This window comes from Cinclus cinclus, chromosome 2, assembly GCF_963662255.1.
Source record: "Cinclus cinclus chromosome 2, bCinCin1.1, whole genome shotgun sequence".
Taxonomy (NCBI): Eukaryota; Metazoa; Chordata; class Aves; order Passeriformes; family Cinclidae; genus Cinclus; species Cinclus cinclus.
The window spans coordinates 77100903-77113677 of NC_085047.1; the positions used below are offsets into that span (position 1 = coordinate 77100903).

Below are 12775 nucleotides of genomic sequence, written 5' to 3' on the forward strand. Positions count from 1 at the left end.
CATTTCAGAACGTAACCACAACAGGTTTTCCCATAAATAAATCAAATCTCTTCCCATGATTCTCTCATCAAAAACTTCCTATTTGAATGACAGTTTTTAATTACTAGATCAAGTTCTGCTTGCATAAAGAGTTTCCATTTCAAAGAAGTATTGCACTGATATGAAAACTCTCTAGAGAAACATCCTTGCCATTGAAAAATGCACAAGTTTTGACTCTGTGGCTTTCCTCTGGAGGGGCCACGGCATAGTATATACAGCAAACAACTCCATCAGGTTCTTGCCAGATGCATATACTTTATTTGCTACTGAACCACTGTGTCCCTGGGTGAGCCTCAATTTCTGTACACTTCTGTTTTTCCCTCTGAAAAAACAGTTTCTAAAAAGTATTTTTCAACCTGGAGAAGGAAGCAGAGAGGAGAGGGAGGAATGGGTGACAGGGATTTTATAAGATCCCCCTGGAAATCTTGGGAGTGGTGCCCATTGGCTGCCACAAGCTGCAGATGTAGTTTACATAAAAGGCCTTTGCCCTTTATGGTGAGGATGGGACAGGGAAGCAGCTGTTGAGGTGGTGGAGAAGCTACAGGGAATGAGGGATCAGTGAAGCAAGCCTGAGCTGAACTTCTGCCAGGATTTGCCATGACAAAAGAGGTAACTGCAGTTTTCGTCCTACCCTCCCCTTCTGGCAGGCAGCAGAATGCCTGCCTGTGCCAAAGAGCTAAAATGGGTACTTCTGGCACCTAATGGGAAGAGTTACAAGTTGGCTTCTCAAAGTAATGAAGGAAAAGGAATGAGAAAGTGTCCTATTAGATGCTGGAGCAGCACAGAGGGAAATAAAAAAAAGGAGCTTGAAAACCGCTGGATTATAATTTTATGGTAGTATTATTTGATGGGCTGACTTAACAAGTCTTTCCAACTCTGGTTCCAAAGATTGTATGGATACTTCCCTATCTCACCCAGGTGTTTGAAGTTTAATTAATTAATGTTTATAAAGAGCGTTACAATTTCCAGATGAAAGGTCCTATGCAAGTGCAATGCAGTATTACTCATTGAGGCGACTGGGTTAGAGAGTATCACGTTACACAATACAGCTTTTCCCTCAATGATTTTAAGCGTTTGAAGTTCTGATAAAATGTGTTTATCACTAAGACAGATATAATGGAAATACTCTTAAGGCGTGACCTGGATTATGAAAGCAGAGGTATGGTTTTGGGAATGGAACAAACGAGAATTAAAACAACTCCTGAGGCCAGATTTGTCTACAGTTGTATAAAATATATTCTGTTCTTCCTTTTTTCCCTCCTTGAGTAGGCTTTTCTTCTCTTCTAAAATAGAACCGGTTATTACGACGGGTGTGAGCAGACATGCAACAGTTCACGTTCAGTTCCTATTTCCATACTCATTCAACTTGACATTTTCTCATGACTTTCTCAAAATTATTTTCTGGGTTTTTTTTTTTTTTTTTGTTTTTTTTTTTGTTTTTTTAATGTTTGGATTAACCCTAAAGGCGAACAGTTTCTTTCTGGAAAATTCTGCTTTAAAATGTAATTAAATGGAATTGAATCCAAAACTCACGGATAACGCCAAGCCGGAGACTGCAGCCAACACACTCAAGACATGATGACCAGTTTTGACCCCCCCAGTACAAGAAAAAGCAAAGTAAATTCAAGCAAGCTTGAAATGGGGTTACCAGGGTGGTCAGTGAACTGGAACGCCTATGAAGAGAGGCGGATGGAAAAGGGAGTGCTCACCCTGGAGAACTGATGGCTTCAGGGGACTTAACAGCAACCTTCCCATATCTAGAGAGAAGTTACTGAGAAGACAGAAGGCTCTTTAGTGAGATACACAGTGGGAAAACAAGAAACAATTGCCATAAAAGGAAGAAAGGCTTTCACTGCATATATACGAAGAAAAAAGATTACAATCTTTTAATTATTACAGATAATTAAACATTGGAGCAGGTAGCCCAGAGACTGTGGAATCTCCATTTCTCACAGTTTTCAAGACTCAAATGGAGAAAATCCTGAGCAACCTGATGCGAAATTAGAGCTGACCCTGCTCTGAGCAGGACGTTCCTTTCAATCTGACTCAATGGGAAGGGAGGAAAGCCCTAGGTGATGTTCACTTGTTCAGGAATGGGCTTGAACATCTGTGATTGATTTAAGAGAGCTGAACAAGTTTGCTCAAAAATTTTTTGAAAAAGAACTTTCTCATTTGTCAAAAGACAATTGTTAATATTTTGACTGCCAGGTTCTATCTTTGTTCTTCTTCCTCCATTTTCTAAAAATCTTGTCACAACAGCAAACAACAGAGATTTGGGATAGGTTATAAATAATGGTGCATTACTGCAACTAGAGTTCTCAACTGAAGGAAAAACAAAACCAGGATTTTTAATAATACCGGGCAAATGAATAACAATGCACTTTCTTTGTGCAGTTCTGACTCTTGAAAAAGAATCTGCATCAAGTTAAATTTTTTAATTACTAAAACATATAATTGACTAATCAAATTATAGAATGCACTAAAAACTTTCTTTAGCTAAGTCTTCTCAATTTTTGTGATATTGAAGTAAATAATTAATTTTCCATGGATGCTGATTTTATTAACAGCCCTTATTAATTGTCTTCTAGAGGAATATTCTTGTTCTTGGCATTTTTAACATACTTTTCTTAAAAAATTCTGCTTTATTTCCTCTAGGGGTTACATACCCCAGTAAATCAAGTAATTAAAGTGCAACAGAAGCACACCCACCAAAACTCTGATCATTCCAAATATGAGATGGTAATTCTCATTTGCCCCTAAACAGGATCAATAACTGAGTAAGTATGTCAAAAAACCAGTATTGTTATGAAGTTACATGTCAGTTTCCTCCTTGTTTTTATCAGGCTTCTCACTCTCCTCTCTCCCCTAGTTTACAGAAATCTGTAAGATCAAAACGGAGCAATGCAAGAAGATGAAAAATATTTAGAAGTTACTAATGAGTAGAGATTCAAAGACACATCTTCTAGCAAATCCTTTCTTAATACTCTAAAGAGGCCAAAAGCATTAAAGCCTACTAGAAAATTAGGAAACTAGAAATCTTAATAGTGACTAAACTGAAACAACATAAGGGTAAGAATAATGTACAGACACTCAAAATGCAATAGAGCAGCTATGTACTTGGCAATTATCCTGAGTAGTTTGGGGGACAGGGCGATTTTTATGCTTTGCTCCAGCAATCTTTGGCAAAATAAAGTAAATAAAACATTTCTTTTTCATTGCAACTTCATGACATTAAAGGTAAAACTAGGAAAACATCTTTATGGAGAGAGAATTCTATGCCTAACCTGTTAATGGTAGTTAATGAACCAAAACCCACAGAAATCCCTTTGGACAGCTAACAAACACACACAGCTATTAATTAGGTCACAGTTGTTTCCTCACAAATCTTTTGTTCATTTCAGTCATAGAAAACACCAACATATCCATTAGACCTGTGGGGAGGTATTCACCAGAGAAGAAAATATTTATTTATTATACATTAAATGCTTGCAATTACATGACTACTTATGGCAGTTCTGCTGGTTTCTCTCCTAAGTAAACTATAATCACTGAGCTCACAACCTATTCTACTCCTCAGAACACCACTCACCTCAGCAGATGGAATTGTTTAGTTTTGTGTACTTCAGGCAACCACTGTAACTCAATCAAAGATTTTAAAATGCTTTGAGAATCCAGTAAAGAAAAAAAAAACATGGAAAGAATTATCATGTTTCACTTCCATAGGACTAAAGTTGAGAGGCATTTTCTAAGGTAACCACGAAGAGGTGAAGGTTAATTTCTGCTTGAGGCCCAGTTAAATTTGAGTTCCACTTGTGAACACAGTTTGCCCTCTATGCCAGTTATTTCATTAAGCGGCTGTGAAGATGTTTGCAAAGGGCTCATGTTCGTAGTGCAGAAGACTGTAAAACTGCAGGCTGCACATGATGTCAAGGACATAAACCAGGTGGATTTCCTCAGAGTCCAGGGAACACCACTGCCTTTATGAAAATAGTCAGCAAATATTTCCTGATTTCTACACATGTGTAATGCACTGTGGGGCAGATAAGGTGGCAGATGGGGTACAACAGTCATCTACTGGGAGCAAAGATGGCAGAGGCTGCTGCGCTGATAGTGCTTCATCTTCTCTGTTTGAACCTTGCTTTGGAAGGCTGGCCATGTTCATCACCTCACCAGTCTAGTCCTACTTCTCCCATCACTACCTTTGCCCCTGGCCAGCCATGTCTTCTGCCCCAGAACCTCCACCACTTCCCCCTTGTACATCTCACACCAACTATTGTCACTGCCTCCCTCGGCCCACCGAGACTGCATTAATACACTTGACTGAACCCAGCTGACTCTGTCCAGAACCTCATGGGCAGGATTTCAGAGACTTCCAGTACCAGCAGAGCTTATTTGCTCAGGTCTCCTGCTGTACCTCACAGCAGTGGGTTTGTGCTTTGAGGAATAGAAAGCACAAGGCCAGAGAAAGCAAGAATTCTTTCCAGGTTGTTACATCTGTAGCTTTATGAGTTGTGAATTACAGTAGCTAGGATAATGAGGTTAACTTGGATAAGCCTAACACGTGATTAATATTCCTACCCACTTTTGGACCAAAATTAAGAACTTGAGTCAATAACATTATTCTTCAGGAAATTAAAAAACAAAGTGAAGCTGTTAACTGTCTTACCATAATCCTATCACTGTCAATAATGGTGTTCAAGCGGTGTGCAATGGTCAGCACTGTGCAGTGAGCAAAGGTCTCACGGATCGTCTTTTGAATGAACTCATCTGTTCTGAAACACAGCAAGAGCAATGCAGACAAAAATAAGATGTTTGTATGGATAACTGAATGGCAGGCAGGTTTTATGACTTCATTAAACAGGACTGGATAGAAGGAAATATGCTTATAAAGTTATTGCAGCGCTTCTTCATCTTGTTATACCAGATGACTTGGAGGTGTATAGTGAAACATACGCCAAAATCTATCCTTTCATACCTGATAAGGAAAGGGTTTCTTCTTTTAAGTAGAGCAATAGGCTTCATTTCAGGAGACTAATTTCTCAGACTTCAATTACAGAAAAGGGAAAATTCTCTAGATTCAGATAGTTCTACTGATTTCTACACCAAAAAACCATTGTTATTCTCTTTCAAGATTTAGTTTGTGCAAGCCGTGAAGAAAAGTTGGTGAAAGTAAATATCCTTCATTGTGAATCATCTGAAGAACAAACACAAGACAGCCTAGAACTAAGGTTCTTGATTTCAAATGCAGAAGAAGGTGAATTAGAGGAGAAGGTTGGTAAACTACAATAATACTGGAACAGCTCAGGAACATGAGTACTGAAAAAACCCAAAACTTGGCATGCTCTGTAAATCAAAAGCATTAACTGGAACGCACAACCCAAGGAAAGAGACAGAAGATTTAAAGTTCAGAGTGAGTCTACTGTATGAATTAACCACCTAAGAGAAGAACGGCAGAAGGAAACGTAAGATTTGTAAAAAAATGAAAACTAAGCTAGAGCAAAGACTCTGAAGTACAGGGCTGAAGTGAAAACCATCACAAATAAAGTTGAGAACTTTGAAAAGGAAATAAAATTATACTGATAGTTAGTTAAGACACTAGAATGTTCTTCAATCATATAAACGAGCATTAAGGCAAAAAACAGGCAATACAAACTGGAGTTTATTGAAGCAACTAACTACACATGAAAAGCATGACACTACGTAACTTAGAGAACTCCAATCAGGCTCATACGTGGAGATCTCTACAGACCTCTCTTAAGTCAGTGAGAGGGAACAGGCATGGCTGGAAGGTGAACCCGAGAAACTGGATTAGGCAGTCATCTGGTGATGAATGCCCTCTAGAGGCACCTGACAGCCCATACTGCACAGGTAGCCTTGGATCCCACCAGCCAGACCTTGTGAGTACTCAAATATTGCCCACCAGTCTCCAAAAAACCCTCAAAAGGCAAATGGCAACAATGGAGAAAAAGGAGCGGAAACCAAAATTCTCATCCAAGATAGAAGGATGACACAAAGAACTCAAAAAATACTGTCAGTAGTTGAACCAAGGAAGCTCCAGCCTAGAAGTTAGGCACTTCAAGGCATAGGCCTCATTTCCAGGACTTCTATTAAAACGTGAATTTGTTATTTTGTATATATGACGACTGGAGAATAATAAAATAATGCAAATTAGGTTAAAAAAAGACAAAGGAGATGTCTGAATAAACGAGAATATTTAGGCAGACACGGCTGCAATCAGTTGCCTGCAAAGCCTTAATTCTTCAATTTTAAAAAGTAATGGGAAAATAAAATAAAATGCATAAAAGATTCATAAAACATATCTTCCTCTGATTAAGTAGTAGTATTTTTTTAGACAGAAGTAGTAGTCCACACTGAATCTACCTGCACATGATGAATATCTGGTATCACTTCATGAATTACGCAAAGAGAATTGTTCTGATGCCATCATGCCAGGAGGCACAAGCAATAAAAAGTGGACAGACAACTTTGGAAGAACAGGATGACTTGGAGGAATTAAGTAACTATCAAGTTTCCACAGTAGAAAGAGCTCATGCTCGTAAGGATAAGCACAGCTTCTGTTACAAGCTAAGTTGAAGCAATCAACATGACAAAAGAGAAGACAGATCCTTGCTGATGACAGGAAGAATCATCAGAGAGAAGGAAGACATAAACAGTTAAGTAAGAATTCCATGCATTCGAACTGTTACCTTCATGTGGGGACAGAAACATTTAAGTTCTGTCATGAGCTTAAGAGAACTGAGTTCTGGACCACAGTCTGAGAAGGCTTGGTCCTTCTTCTCCTACTTCCTAAAAGAAGCTCAAAAACAAAGTGGGAAGCAAGTGTTCCTCAACTCCTTTTGAACAAAGGCCTGTAAGCAATCAGGGAAAGAGGAGGAGAAGTCAGGACAGGGCCAAGCTCTTTAGTTCTGTGTCATCTGCTTAAGAAAAGGAAGCTGTTCATCATGTTCCACATCACAGTAATACCAGTCCTTTCACCCCAGTGTTAATGAATGTATATTTGTTTGCTCTCTTCTCAGCAACGCTTCAATAACCTGACTACTCTTACCTCCAAAAGGGAAAAAAAGCAGGGACATCCATGAAAACACTCACTATGGAAGAGCCTTAGAGACAGCAGGATGTGTTCTCTTCAGTGGTTGAAACAGTGAAACAGAAACAAAATATTCAATATTCAGTACTCCCTAGAATTGTGTAAAGAAAGCCTTTTTCTTTCATTTCAGTCAAGCTCAAGGTGAAGTTTACTGCAAAGCTACAACAGAACATGAGAATCATAGCTGGCTCAGGAACTTTGGTAACTTTACAAAAGGTTTAAAATTATCTGTTACTCAAGTTAATCCTACTGTTTTCAGAGAATGCCTCAGCCTTGAACATCCCTGTCCTCTGCATTCATTTATTATGTCTTCTTTATAGCACTACCACTTCCTACATTTACAAGAAAAAAAACCTCTCATTCTTAGAGAGATACCATCAAACTATTATCTTAAACAGGTATTTCTTGAACACAAGATTATCACTAACAAGAAACTGCTGTCCATATTGTGGGCATGACAGATGTTCTAAAATGAGACTACAGAGTAATCAGGAACAGACTTAATAGCTCCACCTTCAACTATCACAGTACAAGATCTCATGCAGACATGTCCGCTGACTGACACTTGGCTAGATCCTCTCCAGGGTTCGTGGTAGATCTTGGAGCATAGTTTTTTGGACAGGAAGAAAAAGCACCATCAGTATCCTCCAGAAGAATCTTAGAAAGAAGCTAGGGAACTCAAGAAAACCTAAAAAGAGCAAGAAAAGCATCTGTACACAGAATTATGTGCTGAGAGAGTGTAGAGACTATATGAGATACCAGTTAGAGCTAGAAAAGTACCAAAGGAAGAATAATTTCTGTCCCTTTTTCAGGGCATAAATGCACTCTTAGTGGTGTCTACCCACACTGAGCAAGTGTCCAGGCAAGTGCCAAGTGATTTCCACCCACTTCAGTAGATCAAACCCCATAATCTTTCAGACACATTAAGAACCAAAGATGCAACCTGAATACCAAAACCAGGTCTGCTGGATGACAAAAACTCAAACCTAATCTGATTACACAAAAATGGGAACCACACTACTCCCTGCTGCAAGGAACAATACAATAAGAAAGTACAAAATGGTGGTATAGCTGTCCCACAGGCACCACAGGTTGAGGATCTAACCCCAAGTTTCCCAGCAACCAAGATCTGGTGTAACCTGAATTAGTTGACTGTAAAAAGAAAACTATCTAAAGAGGAAGAATAAATATGATCTGAATGAGAAGCAACCAAGTTGCTGAAAGGAAAACTGGGTAAGTCATTATCTTCTGTCTAATGTCCTCCTGGGATTGTCCTGAAAGCATATCTCACACTACACAATTCCTGAGAGGCTTAGATAATTTCTCCCAAAGAGAAAGAGTTACAGATAGCAGTTAGATGTAATAAAAGGTTAAACCTTACAAGGTTAAGATGGCTAATGAACTGAACTATGTGCAATGGCTGTTTTTACCAGACTGAATGAACAACCAATGTAAAAAGGTGGCAGTGGTTTGCTTGCCAAAAGTTTAGTCCTCTCCAAGAAAAAATATGATTTAGTACATACTACTGTAGTCAGTGAGCAGAAAGCTTAGAAAATTAAAACAAAGTCGGTATTTTAAAAAAGTCTAAGTTACTGATGATTTTGTTTCTGTGTATCACCAAAGCAACGACATCAAGATTTTCAGCCCTTCTGCTCCAGACTTCACACAACTTTCCAGAACAGTTCAGCTGCTTTAAAACCAGACTCCATTCTCCAGGGTAAGAATGGACCAAGACGATAAAATCAAATTAAATCTGTCAGTCATCACATAAATCATGCAGGTAGTCTGACTCAGGGCAACCTTCTTTATGGCAAGCTCCTCCTCCCTCCCACAAAAGCACTCACACCTCTGCCACATGCAGAGCAGGTGGCATCTATGAGGAGCAAGGTGGGGAAATAAGGGTACATATGGGAGCCAGAACATATGAGAAGGAGGGAGGAGGATGAACTTCAAATTCCTTCCCTTCACTCCCAGTAGCAGATAAGAATGGCCTAGCTGAGCTGAACTGTAGTGTGGAGCCCCCTCAGACCCCTGGGGAAGGTACAGTGTCCACCTCTCACCCTGCATGCACTGACTCACGTCACCTCACCCATCCTTCTCTTCCTGCCACGCATAACCCCTGCCCTCTCACTCCATGTTGAACTGCAGAGGGGACATGGTGGCAGCAGCAGTTGAGGCTGCTGGGGGAATGAGATCAACAGCCAGAAAGACAAAAAAAAAAAAGAAGAAAAGGTGGCAGCTCGCCACAGTCTCCCATCTCAGGTGCTAGATATGATGTGTGCTTGCTGCCAGGTGAGAGACAAGGGTGCCAGGTATGGGGGTTGTGCATCAGAAGAAGAGGAGGTTTTCCTTACACGCCAAAAATGCCTCCCTAACTGCTCAGTTAAGCAACCCACATCAGCATTTCCTGATGATCATCCTATCAGATTGCACAGCTAAAAAATACTTGGCTCTAGTTATACCAACACATTAAGGAAAAGGTAATAATAACTGTAATGCAAACTGAATTCAAAGAAGTTCCAAGTTATTATTTGTATTGTTATGCCTAGAGTTGATACAAACAAACATTTACCTTATTATAATATATATTGCAGCACAGATTAATCAAGATCAATTAAATGGATAGTGTAAGTTGAGAACACACATGTGAGATGCCAAAATAGGGAGGATGAGTAAGATGGTATTAAATTTCCACACCTATGATTAATCACAGTTAATCTATCAGAGCTCAGCCAAAAATAAACTAAGGATAAAAAAAGAAAAAGAAAAAAAAAAAAGAAAAAAAGAGAACCTCTGAGAAAGGAATGCACTTCTCTAAAGGTTTTAGAAATACACTGTCAGCTGAACTGTAAAGCTACCCCAGTGGCACCACTTCTCCCCCAAGAAGATGTTAGAAAAATGAGTCACGCCCAGATGACATACAAAATCCTTAATGCATCTGTTTGAGGGACTTGCTGTGTTATTGTCCTCTTTGGACTTTGAGTTCTCCCTCAAGCCATAGTTTGTTGGAACTATATATTCAGCTCAGACTAATTGATGCAGTACGTTTGCAGTATTGTTTCCAAAATATTTCCACCAGCGCTTCAAATGTTTAAAAAATTAACAGTGGGGGTACTTAGCTATTGGAACAATTTAACAGGGGTTTTCATTGAATTTTTTTTTGCTATTGAGGTTGGATGTTCTTCTAGAAGTACACTCTAGTTCAAACAGAAATTAATTCAGGAAAGTTCTGCTGGCCTGAGTTATACAAGACAGAATAATGAATAAGCGAGTTCATCCTGTAGACTGAAACATCTCAAAATCTATTTTGCAACTCCTGTGGTGTTTAGGACAGCTTACTTTCTGCCCCTGCCCCTGCTTTACCTCTAACTTACCACACCAGCATCAGAGCCATCTGAAAGGACAGCATCGCATAACCAGAAGTATTTGGTATTGCTTATAGCCATTTGTCACCTTTCTAGTTTCAGGGGGTTTTGGGAGTGAGATGAATTCAATCTTTTGTATTTATTTATTTCCAACAAACATTCTACAGCAGAGATGAACGTATTAGAAGAGAAACCAGATCATTTTAAAATGACAGATTTTTTTTTTTACCTTGGGTCCACATTTGCTGTTGCTTCATCAATGATAAGAATACGATTTTTTTTTAGAACTGCTCTGGCAAGACACACCAGCTGTCTCTGACCAACACTAAAATTAGATCCAGATTCTGCCAGCTGTGTCTCCATTTTGTTGGGTAGATCTTCCACAACCTCCTTCAGTTGCACCTGTTGACATGCCAACATACTGTAGGATGAGTAACTCTCTTTTAAAACAGCTATTGTGTGTCTGATGACACAACAATAAGTATGTAAGGTTTGCCTTTTATAGTGACACAAAATGAGTAAGTGCCAAGTTGGATTACAGAGTGTATCAGTTATTAGAATTTTAAAAACATTAAAGCACATTGTTAAGAATCTATTAATGTTTGTTAAAACCAAGATATTAATCAAAATATAACCAAGGCATTATCCCAAAGGATAGCTTTTTAATAAAAGACTTATGTAACAATATACATGTACGTCTGCACACATATGCACACAATACATAAATGCACATATGATAGTCTACCTTTTTCTATCAATGGCTAAACTTTTATCAGACCTGATGAAAACAGCTAAAACCTAACACACACAAGCAATGCAATATTATTGTTATGTGATTTTAAATACAAGATGTACATTATTAGATTTAATAAGTCACCTCTTCCAAGGCGTTCCACAGCTCTTCATCAGTGTATTCATTGAAAGGATCCAAGTTTTTCCTCATAGTTCCAGTGAATAAAACAGGCTCCTGAAACCCAATAAAATCAGCATTCCATTATAAATACAAGTTTTATAATGCAATAGGTAATTTAATGATAATCACAGCTAACTGATATCAACAATAGCAAAGAAATATCCAACAACAAGCTATCATTTTTGAAATGGAAAGGTGGATATTACAATTGCACCCATAAGGGGAATGTGGGTGGTGGGGGGAGGCAAGTGTTCAACATCTCTGTATGAATATAATTTACCAAACAGGACAGGTCTGTTTGCAAATTGCTGTACACAGTTATGTCAGTATTTAAACAGGCATTTACATGCCACTGTTCTGATACCACAAGCTATATATATACTTACATGAAATCGTTGCTACGCTCATGGTATTGTTAATGAAAACCAACAAGTAGCACTGTCAATGAGCTCATGCTCCTAAATTACTTCTGGCCAGTTTTGAAAACCTGTTTTTGAAGTACATAAAAGAGCTCACAATGCCTTTCTGGTTTTCCTTCTGTGTTTGGCTGGGTGTTTGCTTTTTTCCATTTTGTACCATAAAAACCCTTCTAATTTACCATCAGGGCAAAGCAGGAACAGCTTTCACCATTTTAAACCTAAACACATTGAAGTTTATTTATACTGCCACAGCAGTATAAAGCAAACCTACTGCCACTGCTGGGCAAAGCTCACTAAAAATACACCAAGGAGTCCAGTCAGTACCTTCTCCCATTCAGGTATCAATGTGGGTTTACCTGTGGTGCAAGCAAGTTTTGTTCTACTTCAGTTCCCAGTCAGAGCAATAACAGATAATTAAAGTGGCACAAATCAAATCACACTGAAACATGTAGTATTTAAGAAGTGGAAGAGGACTTTTGGTTCAGAACTCCTTAAGCAACAGATCAGTACTCAGTAGTGTGAGTTGCCAGACCTGATAGTCATGCACTGACGTTACTTCAGGGCTAAACTCATCTTAATACCACACATAAAGACAAAAAACAAGTCAAAAGCTGTAACAGTGCTAATCATAAATGGAGACCATTGATCATATTGTCAGTGTTCTTTAAACCGGGAAAATTTTAGACAAAACGTGTTCTTTTTTTGATTCCTTTCTCCCCTAGGAAATAAAATCTAACTTGCACTGGGTAACTTCAGCTTACTCTGAGATTAACCTGTCATGACTTTCTCCCCATCTACCCTTAGTGATGGCCAGCTCCAAAGGGCTGCAGCAAACCAGAAGAGAATTCAGACTTTAACCCCTTTTATTGTCTTTTAATTTCTAAACCATCTGAGTACTATAAAGGAATTTAAAAAACGGAACATGCCATAA

At 38.8% G+C, this 12775-nt stretch overlaps 1 protein-coding gene across 4 annotated transcripts in view; it reads right to left on the bottom strand.

The window, feature by feature from the left end:
• The window catches only part of ABCC4 (ATP binding cassette subfamily C member 4 (PEL blood group)), a 141368-nt gene that overhangs the window by 19012 nt on the left and 109581 nt on the right, over window positions 1-12775 (bottom strand). For all 4 annotated transcript variants that reach the window (XM_062487808.1, XM_062487807.1, XM_062487806.1 and 1 more), the window contains 3 exons: window positions 11390-11479; window positions 10742-10914; window positions 4706-4811 (listed from right to left, as the gene is read on the bottom strand). In XM_062487808.1, coding sequence (XP_062343792.1) covers window positions 4706-4811; window positions 10742-10914; window positions 11390-11479 — 369 coding nt within the window. The remainder of the gene's footprint in view (window positions 1-4705; window positions 4812-10741; window positions 10915-11389; window positions 11480-12775) is intronic.